Source organism: Tursiops truncatus, chromosome 10 (assembly GCF_011762595.2).
Source record: "Tursiops truncatus isolate mTurTru1 chromosome 10, mTurTru1.mat.Y, whole genome shotgun sequence".
Lineage (NCBI taxonomy): Eukaryota > Metazoa > Chordata > Mammalia > Artiodactyla > Delphinidae > Tursiops > Tursiops truncatus.
This window is the reverse complement of record NC_047043.1, coordinates 23,369,555-23,391,286: the sequence shown is the minus strand read 5'-3', so window position 1 is coordinate 23,391,286 and position 21,732 is coordinate 23,369,555. Positions and strand designations below refer to the sequence as shown.

General features: G+C 49.3%; 3 protein-coding genes across 33 annotated transcripts in view; 1 reads left to right on the top strand and 2 right to left on the bottom strand.

The window, feature by feature from the left end:
- The window catches only part of VWA7 (von Willebrand factor A domain containing 7), a 21,530-nt gene extending 8,666 nt beyond the window's left edge, over nucleotides 1–12,864 (top strand). For 2 of the 3 annotated variants that reach the window (XM_073810533.1, XM_073810534.1), the window contains one exon: nucleotides 55–12,864. In XM_073810533.1, the coding sequence (XP_073666634.1) occupies nucleotides 55–228 (174 nt within the window). In that variant the 3' untranslated portion in view covers nucleotides 229–12,864. The remainder of the gene's footprint in view (nucleotides 1–54) is intronic. The other variant, XR_012334396.1, reaches the window with a different exon arrangement.
- On the bottom strand, nucleotides 1,241–2,790 carry SAPCD1 (suppressor APC domain containing 1). 2 transcript variants are annotated; one of them, XM_073810571.1, is made up of 5 exons: nucleotides 2,658–2,790; nucleotides 2,265–2,405; nucleotides 1,667–1,762; nucleotides 1,477–1,566; nucleotides 1,241–1,378 (listed from the first exon to the last, which is right to left on the bottom strand). In XM_073810571.1, the coding sequence occupies exons 1-5, from the start codon at nucleotides 2,769–2,771 to the stop codon at nucleotides 1,247–1,249; spliced, it is 573 nt and encodes a 190-aa protein (XP_073666672.1). In that variant the 5' UTR covers nucleotides 2,772–2,790; the 3' UTR covers nucleotides 1,241–1,246. The 2 variants fall into 2 exon arrangements, with proteins under 2 accessions (XP_073666672.1, XP_004311245.1); XM_004311197.4 differs by having other exon boundaries at nucleotides 1,243–1,382.
- On the bottom strand, nucleotides 3,156–21,732 carry MSH5 (mutS homolog 5). Of its 28 annotated transcripts, none has more exons than XM_073810539.1 (26): nucleotides 21,618–21,732; nucleotides 21,058–21,208; nucleotides 20,647–20,770; nucleotides 20,109–20,189; nucleotides 19,861–19,923; nucleotides 19,025–19,146; nucleotides 18,729–18,838; nucleotides 18,437–18,472; nucleotides 18,031–18,113; nucleotides 16,856–16,901; nucleotides 16,371–16,535; nucleotides 13,591–13,729; nucleotides 13,413–13,475; nucleotides 8,556–8,684; nucleotides 8,186–8,258; nucleotides 7,916–8,025; nucleotides 7,599–7,679; nucleotides 7,279–7,366; nucleotides 6,853–7,042; nucleotides 6,621–6,747; nucleotides 6,058–6,207; nucleotides 5,634–5,711; nucleotides 5,289–5,432; nucleotides 4,950–5,087; nucleotides 3,633–3,706; nucleotides 3,156–3,410 (listed from the first exon to the last, which is right to left on the bottom strand). In XM_073810539.1, exons 2-26 carry the CDS (start codon nucleotides 21,193–21,195, stop codon nucleotides 3,299–3,301), a joined length of 2,664 nt encoding a protein of 887 aa, XP_073666640.1. In that variant the 5' UTR covers nucleotides 21,196–21,208; nucleotides 21,618–21,732; the 3' UTR covers nucleotides 3,156–3,298. The 28 variants fall into 28 exon arrangements, with proteins under 28 accessions (XP_073666640.1, XP_073666641.1, XP_073666639.1 ...); XM_073810540.1 differs by having other exon boundaries at nucleotides 21,574–21,661; XM_073810538.1 differs by lacking the exon at nucleotides 21,618–21,732 and adding an exon at nucleotides 21,439–21,575.

Sequence of the window (21,732 nt, the reverse complement as noted above, 5' to 3'; positions counted from 1 at the left end):
CTGCAGACTTATTTGGGTGCAGCCACCCTGACAGCCTCTCCCTCTTCTCCCCAGGACCAGCTCCCTGCCCCCGTCCACTCGACTGACCCTGTCCTCACAACCACCAGCCCTGCCTTTCATCTTTCCACCTTGGTGACTCCGGGCAGGGCTGGGGGAGGGCTGGTGGGCAACCCCTGGTGGGGCACAGTTGGAGCGGTGCTGCTCCTGCTAGGCCTGGCCTCCTGGTGATGCAACAGCCCCTAGAGGGATGGGTCTCCGGCACCGTTTGCCATCTTGCCCCATTGGTAAGAAGGTAACATGGGCCTCCGGACCCTACCTCTCCCAGGTGGGTTGGAGGGTTTCCTTCTCATGCACTTGGCCCTTCCAAGATTGGGATAGAAGGCAATGGATTTTCCCACAATGCACTTTCCCTAACCCTTGTGGGAAACAAACCAGACTCATTTTTGGAGAAAGTTGCTTTCTATTTCTCTGTAGCATCTTTTTTTTTTTTTTGGCTGCATTGGGTCTTTGTTGCTGAGCACGGGCTTTCTCTAGTTGCGGCGAGCTGGGGCTACTCTTTGTTGTGGTGCATAGGCTTCTCATTGCGGTGGCTTCTCTTGTTGCAGAGCACGGGCTCTACGCACGCGGGCTTCAGTAGTTGTGGCTTGCGGGCTCTAGAGCACAGGCTCAGTAGTTGTGGCACACGGGCTTAGTTGCTCCGTGGCATGTGGGATCTTCCCGGACCAGGGCTCGAACCCGTGTCACCTGCATTGGCAGGTGGATTCTTAACCACTGCACCACCAGGGAAGCCCTCTGTAGCATCTTTATTCCACTACTTATTCATGCTCTCCCAAGCTCAGGTAGAGGGGAAGATACATGGGGCAGTGCCTAAGATTGGAAGTGGGGAGGAGGGTACCCCACCTCCTACTGAAAAGTGTTATTTATAGAATTGCTTTTATTGAAATTCTGGAGACGCTTCTATTTTATTTTTGAAATTCTGGAGATGCTTATATTTTATTTTTGTATTTAAAGTTAAAGGACAGTGCCAATAAACATGTCTTTTCCCCAGAGAGATTTCAAAGAAAGATCACTTATGCACATCATATAGGGAAGAGTGAGAGCGTAAGATACCAAAAAGACGAAATAGAAGTTTTCAGGAGTGGAGAAGAAATTTCACAGCAAGATGTCAGGATTTCAGTTGCCCCGCCACCTGGAGCCATTTAGCTATTGAGTCAAGAAGCAGAATAAGGAGGCTGGGGGTTCTCACTCAGCCTTGCCAGCACAACTGAGGGGAACCAGAGGAGACATTAGACACGGGTAGGGCCCCTCCGTCCATTGGGGCAGCCTGGCTGAGCCATTTCCCCCTTTGGCTTAGTGACTCCTTTCTGCTGCCTTGACACTACCTGGAGAAGAGGAGGGAGACAGTCTGGGTGTCTGTGCCCTCCCTCCCACTGAGGGCCAGGGCTTCCGCCCTCCCCCCACTCCTCTACTGCTTACGTGTTGCTGCCACACGTTCTGCTTCCTTGGCCTTCCCTTCCAGTCCTGGGTGGCGCAGGAACTATCTTTGTTCAGGGGATGTGGGGAGAACTGTTGGGGGGGGAATTCGTTGTTTTGTTAGACCAGTGCTGACCCCAAGTCCCCTCTTTACCCCCACTTCCCAAGAGTAAACGAAAAACAATAAACTCACCTTCCCCTGAATCAGATTCTGCAAACAGATGTTCACCTTTTGAATCTGGACTAACTGGGGGCCACCAGGCTCTGAGTGTAAATCTGTTGGAAAATTCTAAAAGGAGGAGTTAGAGGCAGACAACGTGGTGAAAACTCGAGTACCATCTGCCACTCTTCTCCTATCACCACAGGTCATTCCTCTCCTCCATCTGGATCCCCTCATCCCAGTTCCCTGCCAGGCAGGTGGGAAATTCCAGTACTCTCCACTCCATCTCTTTAGTAGTCCAGTTCCTCCAACCCCCTCAAATAGCATAGTACCCGCTTTCTCTATTCTTTGGATCCTCCCTCCTGTCCATCCCTGACTCACTGGAACAATCCAGACCACTCCCCCATCTCCATGGAGTGAGCCAAATTGTGTCCCTCTGAATGGAATGCAGACCAGCCTCCTCTAGGCCCAACAATGAACCGACCTAACACTTGGTGGCATCCTGTCATTACAATGCTGCTTCCAATTGATGATCCCTGTCCATTAACTCTTGCCTTTCCAGGATGGTGTCAGGCTGTGTCCACACGTCCCTGCTACCCCTGCCCCCACATACCATGGGTCAGCCCCATACCTCACCAAGGGCCCCCAGATATAGCTGCTGTTGCTGGGCCTCCCTCAGACGGCCCTCATACCAGGCCTGGCTATGCTCCAGCAGCTCCAGCCCCTGCCACAGGGCATCCTGTTCCCGCTCCAGAGCCTGCATCCTCTGCAGCTGAAAAAGGCAAGAAGCAGAGGCTGACTCACTCCACAGCAGGGTTCTGGGCCATGCATGGCCCTTACTCTTAACCCGTGGTTCAGTTCACTATCTGGTCACTGAGTGTGAACCCAGACTGGCCACTGAGGACCTGGAGGGCAAGGGAAAGCAAGGGGCTGAACTTACGAGTCCTCAAAATTGAGTGGAATTGCAGGAGACTGATCTAGGGAGAGGGGCTTTCCCGGGACCTCTTGCGGGACTGATACTCACCCAGAGGAAGAAGCGCTGGGCCCCTGGGTCTTGGCGGCTTGTCTCCAGTGGCAGCAGCAGAACCGTGTAGGGGGCCTGCACCAGGGGCAGCCCACCAGGACCCCGGCTCCCCATGGCTCTGAGGTGGGAAGGGTGGAGCCACACCCACTGGTGCAGGGCTGGTCCCTCCCTTTCCCCCAGCCTTGCACCGGTCCTGCCTAGTCTTTCAGCCTCCCAGAGCCCTTCCTGCTGGGTCTGTCTCAGGCTGAGGTGTTCCTACTTTGAGGGGAAAGAACATCTCCCTTGGGCTCCTGTCTTCTCTCTCATCTGTTTTTGTAGGGTCTGTTGAAGTGCTTGGTTCTCATAAAGTCCCCCTGGGTAGAACCCGAGGGCCTCCCTCCAGCAGTGATACTTTATTTTTAATGAGGCAGGGCAGGTCCCTCTGTGGCCTGCTGCTTCCTCTTTCATCTCTTTCCTACTCTCTTGTTTTGTTTTGGCCCGTCTAAGGAAACAATAACGTTCTCCAAAATAAACTTTATTACTAACATGAAACAAAATTTCCAGGGAAACTGAGAACTCTGGGTGTGAAGGAGGTAAGGAAACAAAGAGGGCCTGGCAGCCTCCCGGGGTTTGGGATGTGGAGGAGAGCCCAGGGAAGACTCTCAGAGGATGGTGGCGGCAGCAGGCAGCACTTCCTGTCTCATGAAAATGTCCAGGTCCAGACTGGGATCTTCCAAATCCAGTTTCAGAAACTTGTCTACTAACATCTGGCAACTGAGGGGAGAGAGAACAGTGAGATTTATGGAAGCATGGATAACAGAATCCCTGAGCAGAGGGAAGAGGATGCAGCACAGGAAACCCGAGACCTTGAGAATTTAGAAATTGCAGGAAGAAATTTTGAATCTTTAAAGGGCAAGAGACTGTCTGAATCCCTGAAAGGGGTAGAAGAGCTGCAGAACATGCTAGAGAGAACAAGGACCCTGGGCCTGCACTCACTTTTCCATTTGTTTCTCCTTTAGCAGCTCCTTGACAGGCTTGATGGGCTTTCCACTGCAGATCAAGTCTGAGACCTAGGACAAGGAGGAAGGGGCAGGGGTGGGAGTGGGTGTTGGGTAAGAGAAGAGAGTAGGGTCAGAATCCAGGTCCCTCGGAGAAGCAGGAAGGGGCAGGGGTGGGAGTGGGTGTAGGGTCAGAATCCAGGTCCCTCAGAGAAGCAGGAAGGGGCAGGGGTGGGAGTGGGTGTTGGGTAAGAGGAGAGCGTAGGGTCAGAATCCAGGTCCCTCAGAGAAGCAGGAAGGGGCAGGGGTGGGAGTGGGTGTTGGGTAAGAGGAGAGAGTAGGGTCAGAATCCAGGTCCCTCAGAGAAGTAGGAAGGGGCAGGGGTGGGAGTGGGTGTAGGGTCAGAATCCAGGTCCCTCAGAGAAGCAGGAAGGGGCAGGGGTGGGAGTGGGTGTTGGGTAAGAGGAGAGAGTAGGGTCAGAATCCAGGTCCCTCAGAGAAGTAGGAAGGGGCAGGGGTGGGAGTGGGTGTTGGGTAAGAGGAGAGAGTAGGGTCAGAATCCAGGTCCCTCGGAGAAGCAGGAAGGGGCAGGGGTGGGAGTGGGTGTTGTAGGGTCAGAATCCAGGCCCCTCGGAGAAGCAGGAAGGGGCAGGGGTGGGAGTGGGTGTTGTAGGGTCAGAATCCAGGCCCCTCGGAGAAGCAGGAAGGGGCAGGGGTGGGAGTGGGTGTTGGGTAAGAGGAGAGAGTAGGGTCAGAATCCAGGTCCCTCAGAGAAGCAGGAAGGGGCAGGGGTGGGAGTGGGTGTTGGGTAAGAGGAGAGAGTAGGGTCAGAATCCAGGCCCCTCGGAGAAGCAGGAAGGGGCAGGGGTGGGAGTGGGTGTTGGGTAAGAGAAGAGAGTAGGGTCAGAATCCAGGTCCCTCAGAGAAGCAGGAAGGGGCAGGGGTGGGAGTGGGTGTTGTAGGGTCAGAATCCAGGTCCCTCAGAGAAGCAGGAAGGGGCAGGGGTGGGAGTGGGTGTTGGGTAAGAGGAGAGAGTAGGGTCAGAATCCAGGCCCCTCGGAGAAGCAGGAAGGGGCAGGGGTGGGAGTGGGTGTTGTAGGGTCAGAATCCAGGCCCCTCGGAGAAGCAGGTAGGGGCAGGGGTGGGAGTGGGTGTTGGGTAAGAGGAGAGAGTAGGGTCAGAATCCAGGCCCCTCGGAGAAGCAGGAAGGGGCAGGGGTGGGAGTGGGTGTTGTAGGGTCAGAATCCAGGCCCCTCGGAGAAGCAGGGACGGTGGAAGGGAGCCCTGGCGGAGGTGGCTGCTGTTTGGACCTCACCTCCTTGCCACGAGCAACGAGCTTCTCAGGAAGCCCAGCCTGGGCAGCTGTGTGGGAGGCATGGCTGGCATTGGCAACACCTTCGCAAACCTGATAGAAGAAGACAAGGTCATTCCCATCTTCACAGGTCTCCATGGTCTTAAAAGAGAATAAAAGGGGAATGTTATCAGTCATTCTGCTTCCTGCCCCAGTCCCTTGGTCAGTTGCTGTGGAGAGTGAGAAACAGGAAGGGACGTGGTCCCTGTGCTCAAGCAGCCCCTGTTCTGACGGAGAAGCCAGTTCCCAGCTCTGGGAAATGCTCGGCCTAGGGGCCCCTAAGGAGCTGGATTGGTTCCTCACCAAATACTGCACGAGGGGCCCCTGTGGCAGCAGCTGTAGCTGAATGAGGCTCAGAAAGTTGGTGGCCACGAAGATGTGGGGGCACGTGGGCCCAAGCGCCAGCCAGTGTCGGATCACGGCCGCTAGAAGCGCGAGACCATCCACCTGTGCAGAGGGCAGCGGTGAGGCTGTGGAACCACAGGTGCCCCGTGCACCCCTCTCCTCCTGCCAGGCCTCTCCCGCCTCACACTGTTTCTTTTCTACCCACACACCCCTATTCTTTTCCAGAGGCGCAGCCGCACCCTCTTGTTCCTTAGCCCTCCTTCATTTTCCCCTCCTTAGATCCTCAACAGCTTCTCCCCTTACCGTGTTGGTTCCCTTTCCGAATTCATCAATAAGGACCAGCGACCGCTCGGTGGCATTGTTCACTGCTTTCGCCACCTGCTGGGTACCAGGTGGACAAGGGATAGTTTCAGAAACATTCGAGGCCTGTAATGCACTGACCACAGTCTGCCTGGCAGTAAAGCTGCTTGTGTATGTGTCCACCCAACAGGACTGCAAGTTCTTTAACGGCGAGACACATGTTTTGTTCATCCTTTCATTGCCAACAGTGCCTCACACAAAGCCGGGGATAGATAAAGGTTCGCGGTATTGATTCTCCTGGTCTCTGAACTGGGTGCTCCCTGCCCCTAGTTTAGAGAGCAGGCAGAAGGAACGTTTTTCCTGACATTTTTCACGGGTAGGGTTCCTTCCCCATTATCCCCCTCCCCCAACCCATCCTCCTTTTGACCTGGTTGAGGTCGATCATGAAGGTAGAGAGGCCAAGGGAGATGGATTCACAGCTATGGATTCGGGTGAAGATGGCGTCTACTGCCCCGATTTCGGCTTCCTCTGCTGGCACAAAGCTGCCCACCAGGGCCATGAATGTGATCAAGCCTACCTGAATAGGGGAGGAGACAGGGCCCGGTGCCTCGTGTGGCTGAGGTGAAGGTGAGGCTAAACTGAGGGGAGAACAATAGATCAAGAGAGATGGACACAGTTTAATAGAAGATCACAGCCCCTCTGCTCGCTTTAGAATCAGTAAAGGGCAGGGAGTGAGCAAAGGCACACTTTAATTCAGAGGTGGGGGAGGAGAATTCAGGCCATGGAACGATCATTAGAGCATGGCTCTCCCTCAGGTAGAGAATGAGAACTTGGGAGGAAGAGGAGCAGCGGGTGTGGGCTACGGTCTTTTCATGACAGCTGGGGTCAGAACACAGGGAGAAGAGCTGTAGGGACCTGGGTTGACTGGCAGGTGGGGGATGGAGACAATGGAGAACATTCCAGAGGCCCAGTTTGTAGGGATTCCTCTACCTGTTTGAGGTATATGCTCTTCCCTGAGGAGTTGGGTCCAGTGATGACTTTGACCCTCCCTTTGTACCCCCCGCATTCTGCGGAGTTGGGCACGAAGGTCCGGGCACAGAGCTCCATCAGAGGATGCCTGCAGCGGAGTGGGTGGAGAGGTACCTTGCACATGGCCTGTGGATGCAGAAGATGGGGCCTTTGGGCCCCTCTTGTCTGTGCCTCCACCCTTTTCTGTTCTCACCTGCCATTCTGGATTCGTACCCCAAGGAGCCGTGGGGAGTAACGGGGCCTTGAGTAGCCATAGTCCCGGGCGGCACTGGCAAGAGCCAAGAGGACGTCCAGGCGGGAGGCGAGGTCCAACACCTGGGTCAAGACAGCTGCCCGTGCCAGCACCTGACACTGCAGCTGGTACATCAGCAGGGTTTCCTGGTCTGGGGGCAGGTAAGGGAGGGAGCTGGGGGTCAGCTCCAGGGGAAAGTGAAGGAGAGACAAAGAGGCCAGCAGAGGGACCCAGAAACAGGCTTGCAGATACCATCTGAAATACCCAGAGACATTCAGAAAAGACAGAGTCAGAGAGAGAAAGAGAGAGCAATGGCAGGAAGGAAAGGAGCCTATCAGAATCATCTCCATGCTGCCCGCTCCGCTCCAGCCACTCGCTTCTCCTCACCCCGGATGTCGCAGTGCAGGTCCCCCAGCAATGCATCCAGCTCCTTGGTTCGAGCACTACGATAGTGAAGCTTCTCCTCTGAGAGGAACTGGATACAAGGGTTCAAAGCTATGGGCTTTGCTTCTCTCGATCCTCATCCTATCTAACCCCGGCTCCAGCCCTGACCTTGATTTCTTTCTCCTTTGTCTCAGAGCTGGTAAAGATCAGAGTAAAACAACAGAAGAGGGATCCCACATTCGGCAGTGCTGATGGGGTAAGGCCCTCCTCTCAGCTGCTCATTCACTTTCCTTATCAACCCCTACAGAGGTCAAGGGTCTCACCATGAAGTCCAGACCCTCAATCTCGAAGTCACTGGTCTCCACCATGGAAGGCAGGCGGGGAATACAAAGAAGGAAGCCAATCTGCGGAGAGTAGAAAAGAGATAAAGCAGAGAGTGATGTACTGGGCACTTTCTTTCCTTAGAGGAAGCCAGAGTCCCCTATATCCCCCAATGCTTCCCTCAGGGGGCTAAAGCCACCAAAAAGTATTCATGTTCTTCAGATTTCTCCAGGGTTTTCTTATCTACTAATGTGTACTTCATAGGCCTAATGTCCCCCTAAAAAACCCCTGGGGAGCACACCCACCCTCCTGCCCTCACCAGAGGGATGTAGATGACACTGCATGAAGGAATACGGGGGTCCAGATTTTCCAGCTCCTTCCGAGCCACCTCAGTGAGGAAACTGGGAAGTCCTGTCAGCCTTCGTTTTTCTAGGAGGGTGAAAGACACGTGGATATCAAAAGTAAGGTTCCTGCTCTGGTTGCGATGATTATCCCCAGATGCAGTGGCCGCCTACTGAGAATGGTACCCCATCACTGGGCAGGCTCATGTTTCAGGGCTCATAGGCCCATCCGTACACCTAACACTCACTCTCATCAATTTCAGGATCTATGTTGGGGAGGACTGTGAAGCGATTTTCAGCAAGACTGCCCTCAAAGTCCACCTGAGGAGACAAGAAGTCCAGGTTCTTTACATCCAGCACCATCTCGTCCTGTTCCTCACCTCTACTTGGGCCCCTTCAGTCCCTGCTTCAACCCTAACCCTCCAAGCCCCCAAGCAGATCCCTGATATTTTGCCATCTCCTCTCACCATCCCATCCCTTGGTCATCCAGCTGACCTCAGTGTCTCCCATGCATCCCCATCTTCCACACCACATTCCCCAGAGCCCCGTCGTTCTCTATTACCCAAACCCATCCCTCCCCTAGTTTCCCAGGAGCTCTGCCTCTTTCCTTCCACTCACCACTTTCCCAATGAGGCTGGCAATGTGGTGTAGGTCATCAGAGAACTCTTGGGCAATGTCCCGAAAGAGCTGAATGGACTGGGGCAGGGAGCGGCAAGCATCCCTCAGGCCCAGGGCACTGTACACTGTCTGTAGGAGAAATGGACAGAGGAGGGTGGCCCATACCCAGGCCGGGCTTAGGCGAGGGGACAGGGATGGACTGAGAAGAACAAAGACCAATAGGGAAAAACACAATAACAGAGACAGAGAGAAGATCTCAAATGCAAAAAAGAAACAGTGAGAGAGAAAATGGTATCTGCAGAACTCTTCACCAGGCACCACACTAAACACTGAGGCTCCAAAGACAACAAAGACAACTGGGTCCCTTGTCCCAGATGGGCTCGTGGTCTAGTAAGGAAGACAAATACACCCAGAAGATTTAAAAATAAAGTGGTAGTTGCTTTGAAAGAGATTTGTACAATATCCCAAGAGAGAAGTTTGTACAGAGGAAGGAGAAAGAGAAATAGGGATATGAAAGGCAGAGAAGAAGTAAATGAGCAGAAGGGGCAATGACAGCATTTGGGTAAGAGACAGCAGGAAGAGGGGATGGGTGAGAGTCACTGAGAATTAATTCTCCAGCGTGCAAGTCAGTGACCTGAGGTGGCTGCTCTAAACAGGGATTAGACTGAGTGGATAAACCCAATCCAAAGGACACTGACTGAGCCTCACTCTGTGACAGAGGATATATAAAGTGTATAAACCAAAGAGTTTATAATCTAGCCATGATGGAAACAAACAACAAAAACAATGACTACCCACAAAAAAGATTGACCAAGTTGTGAAACTGACTAAAATTACTAAGGAAGTTCAGAGAATAAGACTAATATGGGCTAAAATAGTTGGGATATCTTTGCAGAGAAAAAGAAATAAGCTTGGTCTTGAATAAGGCAATTCCAAAGGGAGGAGGGTATTCTGGGTGGGGGCAAGAGCATGGGCAAATGAATAGAGGTAGGAATAAGAACTAACACTTATTGAATGTTTACTACCCGCCAGGCAATATTCTCAACTTTTTACATGTGTTAATTTCATTCAATTCTCAAAATAATCCTAGGAGATGGGGACTAGCATGACTCCATTTTACAGGTGAGCAACCTGAAGCACAAAGAAGTAACACAATTTGCTCAAGGTCTCACAGAGAGTAAACAGATGAGCTGGGAATTGAGCCCAGGTGTCTGGCTTTTAACCACCATGCTATCCTGAGCAGGAATATGGTGGGTCTCCCAGGCAGAGTGCTTGAATGCGGAGCCTGGCCTGGCTGAAGCCAAGGATAAATGTTAAGTAGTGGGAGGGAATATACAAATAGTCACACACATCTGCTCACGTAAAATAAAACTGAAACTACTTTACATGTTAGGTAAATATACTGTAGAGGGCTTCCCTGGTGGCGCAGTGGTTAAGAATCCTCCTGTCAATGCAGGGGACACGGGTTCGAGCCCTGGTCGGGGAAGATCCCACATGCCATGGAACAACTAAGCACGTGCGCCACAACTACTGAGCCTGCGCGCAACAGCCCATGAGCCACAACTACTGAGCCTGCATGCCACAACTACTGAAGCCTGTGCGCCCAGAGCCCGTGCTCTGCAACAAGAGAAGCCACCGCAATGAGAAGCCCGTGCACCGCAACGAAGAGTAGCCCCCGTTCGCCGCAACTAGAGGAAGCCCATGCGCAGCAACGAAGAGCCAATGCAGCCAAAAATAAATAAATAAACTTAAATTTAAAAAAATTTTTTTAGGTTCTCTCGCCTTGAGATGGCCCACACTCTGTCTGTGGAGTGTGTTTCTCTCTAAATAAATCCACTTCTTAACTATACCTTTGTTTCTCACTGAATTCTTTCTGCAATGAGACATCAAGAACCTCAAATTCACTGGGAATAGAACTATAGCAGCTGCTGCAGCAAAAAAGCTGGAAACTGAAACCATGCACAGAGAAACTTCAGAGAGTCACTGGAAACTTCGAATAGCGGTGGAGGAGTAGTAGCTGGAAAGCAGATGTTACAGCTGGAATTCACATTGCTATCTTGAGCTAGTGGTAGAAGCCACATGCTGAGGATGGCAGAACAGGAAGACAGGAGACTGGGTCGCTGAGGACTTTATGAAACCACCCAACAGTCACGGACTGCTTATTTTTATCCTTTTCTATAAAAGATAAACTTATTTAAGCCAAAAAAAGTTTTTTTTAAAGGTTATCTATAGGTGGAGAGAGGGAAAAGGGATAGAAGTTACAATTAATTGACTATACCTTGTTTGGGAGATTTGACTTTGGAACTGTGTAAATATTCTACATAATTATAAGATTAAATTTTAAGAAGCAATTATTAAAAATCAAAAAAAGAATGAAACAAATGAACATAATGTATACCCAGATAGTGACATAACCACTTGAAGTAGTGACTAAAACACAGCAATTTGACTGTATATCCCTAGGGAGAAGAGAAAGAACTATCCCTCCTTCCCCCCAAAAAATGTTAAATAGTGTTCAATAATCATATAGTTTTGGTAGTAATGGTGATATTACTATTCTAAGATTGTTGTGGATGTAATGTAGGAAAAAGCAAATAAGTGATACTTCGATTTTCTCATTCCTAGTGTTATTGAGACACAGAATCTCCAGTATGGAAGAAGGAAATATTGAAGAGGATAAAAATGGAATATACAAGGTAAGAACCCTGTGGTGCTGAATTTAAATAGGTGATGTCACAGATGTAGAAAACAAACTAATGGTTACCAAGGGGGAAACGGTGGGGGAGGGATAAATTGGGAGATTGGGATTGACATATACACACTACTATATATAAAATAGATAACTAATAAGAACCTACTGTATAGCACAGGGAACTCTACTCAATACTCTGTAATGACCTAAATGGGTAAAGAATCTAAAAAAGAGTGGATATATATTTATGTATAACTGATTCACCTTGCTATACAGCAGAAACTAACACAATATTGTAAATCGACTATACTCAAAAAAAATTAATTAAAAAAAGAATATAGATATAGTGATCTCTGGATATCTAAAAAACTAAAATAAAATAAATAGGTGATGTCAGTACTAATTTATCATGTATTTTATTTTTTTTCAAGTTTCTAGATCTGTCCACAGAAAAGGCCTACAAGCAATAATCCAAACATGCCGAGTACCCTCTAGCACTCACCGTGGTATACAGAAATACCATTTCTCACTAAAAGGAACCAGGGCTCCTCAGAGAAATGTCTGGTTCCAGGTCAGAACTGGTACATGTAAGTGCTATATCTGGTACATCTTGTCAAACCAGAGAGTGGGGAAGTTATCCAAGTCTACTAGTGTCATGTTAAAGGACTCAGAAGCCAACATGAAGAGGCTCCCATTGGCCAAAGATGGAATATCTCGAACATGTGTAAAGATTAAAAATGCAGTGGCCTGAAGCACAAAGAAATCTGTAAGTTTGTAATGATACTAAAACAACAACAGCAACCAAAAAAACTCATTGGTTGCCTTGGAGGATTATGGAACTAATTTCGTATTTGCTGATAGCTGGACAGATAAAATCGGGGGAAAAAATCAAGCAATGTTCTGTGATATCACTAGGTAACCAAAGAGTAGATGAGAGGAAGTCTTCCTTCCAGAAACATTCTAATAAATGAAGAAAGAATGACAGAATTAGAATAACACTACTTTGCAATCTCTAAAGAACTAATGGACTTAATTATTAAACATCAAAGACTGCTATCATCACAAAATGAGAGTCAGACATACTGACATTATGTTCCTCCATTTATGAAACACTATTGAAAAAAATTAAACTTGAACCTGAGCAAGCTTCTAGATTCAACTATTAATTTACAGAAATTCTAGAAGAGAGAGAAACATGTCAAAAACAGGGAATGTGGGCTTCCCTGGTGACGCAGTGGTTGAGAGTCCGCCTGCCAATGCAGGGGACACGGGTTCGTGCCCCGGTCCGGGAAGATCCCACATGCCGCGGAGCGGCTGGGCCCGTGAGCCATGGCCGCTGAGCCTGCGCTCTGCAACGGGAGAGGCCACAACAGCAAGGGGCCCGCGTACTGCAAAAAAACAACAACAAAACAAAACAGGGAATGTAATCAGTGAAATTCAGGCTAAGGAAAACTCTGTAGGACAAATAATCCAGCTTCTGCAACAAATATGTTGCAAGGGGGAAAAGATATATATATGGAGAGGCGGGGAGAGGGGAAGAGAGGAGGAGGAGGAGGAGAGAGAGAGAGAGAGAGAGAGAGAGAGAGAGAGAGAGAGAGAGAGAGAGAGAGAGAGAGAGAGAGAGAGAATGGTGAAATGGAGAAGGAACCCATAAAGGAGATTCAAAAAGACATCATCCCATCGCTATATGAACATATTTTGATCCTAATTAAACAAACTGTAATTTTAAAAAATCATTACATTTACGAGATGAATAGAAATTTAAACATGAGATAATTAATATTAAAGAATTACATTAATTTTTAGATAAGACAATGGCATTGTTATTCTTTTTTAAAAATAATTTTCTTTTAGAAAGCATATTGAAATATTTATGGGTGAAATGATATGATGGCTGGGAATTGCTTCAAAATACAGGAAAAGGAAAGTGAGAGAAGATATACATGAAACAACATTTGTATGAGTCAAAGTGTTAAAGCTACATGGTGGGTACATGGGAGTTCTTTGTATTATTCTCTCTAAATTTTTTTTGACAATTTCCACAGTGCAAAGTTTTTTTAAAGGTGTTGGGATAAAGTTGGACCGGGTGATGAGAGTAAAGAGGATTTGGAACACATGCTGGGGGTCTTAACCTGGACTTCTAGATTCAAGAAGGGAGGTCTTACCTTGTAGAGAACCTGCCAGTCACTGACCTTGGTGTGGGACAACTTCATGCGTTTAAGAATCAGCTAGAGTCAAACAAGGAGACAGCCGCTGTTTTCCTTCTCCCACCCTAATGCCCCTCAAGATGCCCAGCATCCCTCACCTCCTTCCCCACCTCCCTGCCCCCAACCCCGAGCTCACAGGCACGTTCTTGATGTGACCCAGCAATCGATGCAGCATCTGAGCCATGTCCAGATTCTGGGGTAACAGGAAAAACTGAATGACATCCAGACGGGAATTTAGTTCCTCCAGGTCCTGGGTTGGACGTGTGAACCATAGCCTGGAAGTGAGGGTTGGAGTGAGGAGACCAGAAATTACCTCTGTTCTCATCACTGTCTTGATCTCAATTTGTGAAAAATGTGCATTTGGAGGTCCCTGGGGATTGTGGCGATATGTATCTGCACTGGTAAGTACAGTGTCCTATCTATGCAGGTGTGTTTACTTGCATCTACTGAAAATCTCTGGATGTGAGCACAACTGTGTGTATCTCGGTTTTGATGGATATGACCATGTGTCATTCCATGTGGCTATGTGATGGAGTTTGTCAATATTTTAGAGGGAGAGCAGTGTGTTGAGGCATTTGAATGCCAACACTCTAGCTCTCTCTGCAGCTGAGTAGGAGTGAGTCAGAAAGAGTTTGTATATCCGTATTTAGCTGTGAAACAGCACAGACATTCATGTCTTTTCATGTTCTTCCTGTGAAAGTATATAACTGTTCCATGTAGAGTAAGTCCTCAATTCGTGATAATGTTCATCCCTGCAGAGAAGAAAGTATTGGGTAGAGATACTTAAAGGGCTTCAATAACATTGTCTTATTTTTAAATTGGCTAGTGGAAACACAGAGGTTTATATTATTATTATTACCTTTTCTGTGTCTGAGGTTATTTCCTAATAAATTAAATTATTATACAGAAATAAATGTCTCATCTGTGTTGGTCTAATTCTGGGTATCCCTATCTCCCTATGGCTATGAAGAGTGTGAGATTCTGCAAGTACCTGGGAGCCCATGGATTCTTTCCCACATTAGAGCAAGCCATTAGGCATATCATTTTGTGTAAGAGCCAACCTGTGGAGACACTGGGGCCTAAGGATGTGTATCTCACACTGTAGTCTACGGCCAGTTACCCTGGGTTAGAACACCCCAGGTTAGAATGAAGTGGAAGACTCATGTGGATTCGAGGTGGGTTTTAGGCACCTCTGCTCCTTGGCCACAAAGGAGCAGAGGTGTCTGAGGCAGTGTGGGCCAGTCTGTGAATACCCTCCCCACCTGGAGAGCACGAGCCTCATCAGACTTTCTTATAAAACACCTGGGTAGCTCTGACTCATGTACTTTGAGTGCCTGGAGGTCTTAGTCGAGCCAGACTCAAGTCAGCTGAGGGGATGAGGCCCTTAGAAGGTAAGCAAATTGTCCAAAGTCATGCAGCTAGTAAGAAGTACAACTGGATCTCAAACTCAGGTCTCCAGACTGCTAGGACAGTGCTCTTTAGAGCATACTGTGACATTTAGTCACCTTCCAGGTGCCCTGTCTGATCATCAGATTGTGATTCTATGCCCTGCAGGATCCTATCTAAGGAATCTGCACCCCTCCCTCACCTTTAACTCAGTTCTCTTCTCCTTTGAGAATTCCTTCCCTTTCATCCCTGGTTGAGACTAGAGATCTGCGCCTGAAGCACTAGAGAACTTCGAGGTAATTAAATCACCCCGCCAATTACCTGGAGATGGCCTCAGAGATAATGCTAAATTAACCTCCAAAAGACATACATTGCAGGGCAGGTGGCAAGGGGAAAAGATTGTACACCTGCAGGCTAGCAAAGGTTTCCTGAGTTTTTAGAGATGATGTAACCAGTGTGTTTGCATTCTACTGCATACAAGGCCATGTGCTGAGCTAACAGGAATGGGCCACTGCATAGAGTTCACTCACAGCTATGAGGGCAAGTAGATTCACCAACTAATTCCAACCTGCTGTGATAGTGCAACTAGAAAATATAAACAAGCACCATGTGACCACACAGCAAAGTGCACGTCAGTCTCCTCAGAGGTGCCTGTGAAAGCTTCACCAGAAAGGTGATAGTTGGGTTGCAAGAGGATGTAAGATTTTGACAGGTGGAGAGCAGGGGAAAGACTTTCCAGAGGGAACAGCATTAACAGGGCTTGAGGGGGGATTCCCTGGCGGTCCAGTGGTTAGTACTCCGCACCTTCACTGCTGAGGGCCTGGGTTTAATCCCTCGGTGGGGAACTAAGATCCCATAAGCCGCACGGCCGAGAAAACAAAACAAAACAAAACAAAACATGGGTATGAGGAGGTAAGCCTGGAAATTAAAATTGAGGGGCCCTGAATGCCATACTGCTAAAGATGCGACCCTTAATTATGCAGGTAATGCGGAAACCTCCTGAGGTTTATGTTTTGTTTCTACTTAAGCTTAAAAAAAAGGGGGTGGGGGAGTGACATGCTCAGACCTCTATTTTGGAATGAAGAACAGATTGGAAAAAGAAGCGTTTAGAGGCAGAGAGACCAATTTGAAGGTGAATGCAATGCTCCAGGTTAGAAATGAAGATAGCCAGAATTAGAGCAGAGGAAAGAGGGAGAAGGGGATGGCTGAGAGACATTTCTGGATAGAATCAATAGGTCTCAGTGAATAATTGAATATGGGGGGTGAGGGAGAAGCATCAATCCAAGGTTCAGAGCTTGAGAAGCTATATTGCCAGCAATGCCATTAACCAGAAAAGGGAATGCAGGAAGAGGAACAGGGCCAGTGGGTGTCAGTTTGGATGCTCTGAGTTTGAGCTGCCTGTGGAAATTGCAGGTGGCGATGATGTGCAGAGCATTCCACATATGGAGCTCGGAACTAGAGATACAAATTTGAGAGTCCTCAGAGAACAGCTCAAATTTGAAGTGTGTTTTTAATAATTAAAGATATTACCGGGGCTTCCCTGGTGGCGCAGTGGTTGGGAGTCCGCCTGCCATGCAGGGGACACGGGTTCGTGCCCCGGTCCGGGAGGATCCCACGTGCCGCGGAGCGGCTGGGCCCATGGGCCGTGGCCACTGGGCCTGCGCATCTGGAGCCTGTGCTCTGCGGCGGGAGAGGCTGCGGCAGTGAGGGGCCCGCGTACCGCAAAAAAAAAAAAAAAAAAAAAGATATTACCATGTGTACATTGCTGTCTTGTGATTCTGCTTCTGCTGCGTGTATGTGTGAAAGTCCGTGTATCATCAGTGGGTACATGTGCACCTGTGCTGACAACGTAAAATGAGAATAACACTAGCTACCACATGGGGTCGTTGTAAGGATTAAATGCATTTAGCCAGCATTCAGGAAAGGGCAGTTGTTTTCATTACTACTAAGGGTGGTGTGTTTGAGTCTACAGATTGCCTGCATTAACCTGTAGCACGTGTGTGACTCTTACTCACCTGAGCAGTTTCTCTCCCCACTTACAGCGGCATCTGTTGAGGATTCCTGTTGGGAGTTGGGGTATGGAGTGAGCCTGTTATAAGCAGGGTCAGGGAAAGGAATGTATGGATGTCTAAGCTGAGGCATCAGGGTCAGAGGTTTGGGTGTTCAGCTGGCTGGCCTGGGGAGCGTTCCCCAGATACAGGACACAAAGGCAGCCAAAGCCAGAGTGTGGCCACAAGTCTGAGCCGGGATTACCTTACATGGGCTTGGGGGAGGAATGGGCACTCACAGGAACACTCAGCCAGAAAAATATGCAGAGCAGGCATAATTAGACTCACAAAAAGCCCAACACATACACGTAAACATTAGACACAACCCACTGAGATGCACGGTGAAACCATGTGGTTACTTGGGGTGATGTCCCCAATACACCCTAAAGCCTGAAACTATAAGAGATAAAGACTCTATGCAAAGCAAACATGGGAGTTATGCAGTTATATAACTCTCCTCTATACATAGGGCCTCCCAAAGTCCCTAGACAGGTACACCACTAGTAGAAATATTCATACAAACCCAAGGAATAAACATGGAATTGGTAGAGTAAGAAATGATACGCAAATGACACTGGACAACTATACTGGACAAGGTTTCAGGAAGATGCCCAAACTGAGGGAGGGTACAAAGAGGATAATAAAGCTGGATTGGGACTTCCTTGGTAGCGCAGTGGTTAAGAATCCACCTGCCAATGCAGGGGACATGGGTTCGAGCTCTGATCTGGAAAGATCCCACATGCCGCAGAGCAACTAAGCCCGTGCACCACAACTACTGAGCCCGCGCTATAGAACCCACGAGCCACAACTACTGAGCCCACGCGTGGCAAATACTGAAGCCCCCGCGCCTAAAGCCCGTGCTCCGCAACAAGAGAAGCCACCACAATGAGAAGCCTGCGCACTGCAGTGAAGAGCAGCCCCCGTTTGCTGCAATTAGAGAAAGCCTGAGTGCAGCAACGAAGACCCAAGGCAGCCAAAAATTAAAAAAATTAAGAAAAAAAAAAAAAAGAAGCTGGATTGGAGCAGAAGAGACAGCTGGCAATGGGGTGAAGTGGAAAGAGAGGGACTGGGATACATCTTTGGAGGCAGCTGTTTTTCTGGCAGGCCTGTGTAGTGTGGGATGAGGGAGGGGGCAAACCTACCAAAGAGGCTGAGCCCCTCCTTGAGTCCACTGGCCACTTTGTACACTGAGGGGTGAGGCTCACTCTTAAATATCTGCAGAACACTATCAGGGAGAAATTAGGGTAATTTGTATTTTAAAAGGCAATTGAGAAAATGGAATGGGGATTGGGAACACCTCCTGAGATGAAGTCTTGATGTAAGGTTTGTCCCTCACTGCTCTCTGCCTCAGTTTCTCCCTTTAGAAAAGGAGGGTGACACTTTGTGCTTTTCTTCTTCTCTCCCCTCACCCCCCTTCTCTTTCCTTCAGGGAGAGAGCTCTTAATAGCCCCAGGATTAAAGAAATTGGAGCCCCGTTAAGGATTATTAGAGCATTAAGCTTAATCCTTCTCCCTCCCCAAAGATGACAGCCTGCCTCCATCTCTTTACCTGTAAGTGTCTTGATCTATGCTCACCAGATGTGTCCTGAGGACAGAAAACAAGCAGAAAGGAAGGTGGCTGGGGTATGTGAGGTATGAGTTCATTCTTAAGTTATACCCGCTTAGCTCTCCTTCAAGAGTACTGTCTCAGTTTTCTCCCCAGAGCTCCACACCCTCAGGAGTTCCTGTGTGTCCTAGAGCACTTTACCAGATGGGTCACTGCCAACGCCCCCCATCCCGTCTTACTTTCCAGGCCTCCCAATCCCACTTTACTTTGGTTGAGGTTAGGGTAAATGACCTACAACGCAAATTTCTTAAAGCCTAGGATGGGGATGCTGACGTTATAGTCTTCCAGTTCAACCCCGATTCTTCTTCGACCCAAGAACTTCAGCAGCCCTCCAAGTGCTCGAACCTAGGAGGGGATCAGTAATGGAGGTGGGGTAAATCCCAACGTCTTGGAGGCTGGACGACACCAGGGAAAACTATTATTTTCCAGGGCTGGGCTAGTATCTCCCAGGACTCAAACCTAGTCTCCAGGTGCTTGTGCCTTTCTCTAACCTGCTGCAACCCAGCCCTTACCTTGCGGGACCCATCTCACCGTGAGGAGGCAGTCAAAGGGGATGATGGAGGAGAGGAAGAGGATTTTCTCGGTGGTGGTCATGGAGTCTGGTATGAAGGAGTAGTTTCCAGAAAGGAGGCGCTGTTTGCTTATCTCCAGGCCTATTTTGAGGGAAGAAGGGAGGGAAAGATCTTATAGCCCGATTCTTCACCTTATTTTAAGAATGAGAAAACAGAAGCAAGAGAGATGATGTGGCTTGCCAAATTCACACAGGCAGCTAATGGAAAGCTGAGACAAGAGCCAAATTTTCAGACTCTTTATTCTACATACACTTTAAAAAGGGTTGGCTGGGAACATAAACTGAGAAAGATAAATGGCTCAGGAGAGTAAGGTATCTGTCTGGAATTGGGGACTTGGGGTCAAAAAAATCATATTAACAGAGGAACTAATAACATGAATGCCCTAACATCTAATTTAGGATAGAACATTCCCTGTCCTTTTTGCAAAATCCGGGAAGGTTATGGAAGTGTCTTCTAGATGAACGAGGTCACTGAGGCAGTGCCTTTTTTTTTTTTTTTTAAGGGGTAAATGGCTTTGGCTTAAAGGGGAAAATGCCAACAATCAAAGCTGACCAAAAAGTGTTACTACTCCCTCTTCTCACGGAAGGCACTCATCCCTAGACAAGCCTAAGCTGCAGGTTATTAAAGGCTAGGGATTAGGAGAGATCGTGGGGAGACTGGTCATGGGGCTTGAGGAACACAAAGGTTTAGAATGAGATAGGGCTGAGGGGAGACCTCTGATGATGAAGGTGGAATTAGGAGAAAGGGTCAGAAAACCGGGATGGGGGATTGGGCAAAGCAAAAGGGAGGAGATACCAAAATCCACACTTGGCAAAAGTATGATTTCAGGTCTCTTAGGCTCTCTGTGCTCTTGGGAGGCTGTGAGGGAGGCAAAGAAAGGGCCATCAGTCTGTACATCTCAGTCCTTCTGCCGCTGTCCCACCTTCCCTCTCCCCCAATTCTGGTCTCCTGGCTGTAGCTCCCCCCAAGACCCTTTAGTGTCCTGGAACATTCCATAATTTAGTCCTTCCCCATTTTCCCTCTCTCCCTTACCCAGTCCTTACCAAGCTTCCCCAGAAACCGAGTCATATTCTCATCCTGTTTGGCGCTCGTGACAACAGACTGGGGATCGATTTCATCCAGAACTCGGAATGAGAATGGAGACCAAATGAATTCAAGGATCTTTATCTTTTGACTAAGAGGGAACCCGTAGCCCTCCCCTTGCTATCTCCCTTCACCCCTCAGAAACTTATTTCCTCCCTCTAAGAGTAGGGAGTGCCCCCCACATTGGGAGCATAAGTCGGAGTCAGACATGAGATTAGAAAAGGAAGGAGTAGTAAGACTGATGGGGTGGTGGGAGGGAAGAGGGGTGCCCAGGAGATTATCACTAGACTGTAGACCTTTAAAGGACAGACATGACTGATTTGCCCAGGACTGTATCTCCAGCTCCTGGTACACTTGTGAATAATGAGATGAATTCTTACAAACAACAAAGGGGGCCTCTAGGAGTCAACTAATAAAAATAGATTGAGTCAGGTAAGGACCTACGAGTGAAATACGCTTCTAATCCCAGGGTAGAGGAATTCCTAGCTCCGTCCTCACCTCTCTGGAGCAGCTGGAGGCTCTCGTGGTCTGGGGCATCTGGCATAAAGTAGATGGTGGAGTCACTAGTGTTATAGTAGGCAATGCCCAGGTACCCTGAGCTCCACAGCACACACAGATGAATCTGTCCGGCAAGGAAGAAAGGAAACAAATATTTGAACCAACCACTCGTTAAGTGCAGGGTTGAGGCATGCCTTATTTAATTTTAATTATTTTATCAACTCTCTGAGATAGGCATCGTCACCCCCACTCAGTCAATGTGAAAGCGACATTCAGCGGAGGGAAGTGACTGGCCCCTCTCTTGTTCCCAGCCCCGTTACAGGCTAACAATCAGACGTTCCAATCAGCTCCCTGCTCTCCAGATTCGAGCTCTGGCCCCTCAGACATCGCCTCTCCACCCCGCCCCCAGACCTCCGCGGGCTCCTCCTCGTCCTCCTCCTCGGCCTCCCGGGGCTCCGGCACTGGGGCCGGGCTGGGGAAGCTGGCCGAGGCCTCCCTGGGTCCCGGTCCCTGCGGCGTCCTGCCTGGGGTCGCTCCTACGGAGGCCATGGCCTTGGAGGCTCTGTGGATGAAGAAAATGAAGGCGGTTCAGGAGCGAGATCTCACCCGCGAGGAGGCGGGGGTAGCGGGGCGCACAGAAATGCAACTCCACTGAGAACTAATGGGAGAGGGCTGAGGGGCAGGGCTGCTAGGGCCTTCGAGCGCTGTGGTCACAGGTGCAGGGCATCTGGAGGGGCGACTTCTCGGGTATTTAACTAAAGTACAGACTGTGGAAAACATCACTCGCCCCACCCTTATTCCTGTCACGCGGAGGTTGTATTTGGAGACAGTCTGAGGGTCCTGTGGGACAAGTTTTGCACGCCTCCTCTCTCCGCCCCTGCCAACCAAGCCCCCAAGATCACAGCCTCACGCTCTTGACTTCCCCACCCAGTTGCGGACAGCTCGCGGCGTTTTCCCGCCTTTTCAGTCACCTGGGTCGCGACGTGCGCGAGACCGCGTCACTAAACGCCGCGGGCCTGCGGGAGGGTGCGCCGACGCGAGGGCGGGGTGCGCGCGCACACGCCCCGCCTTCTTAGCCGCTATTGG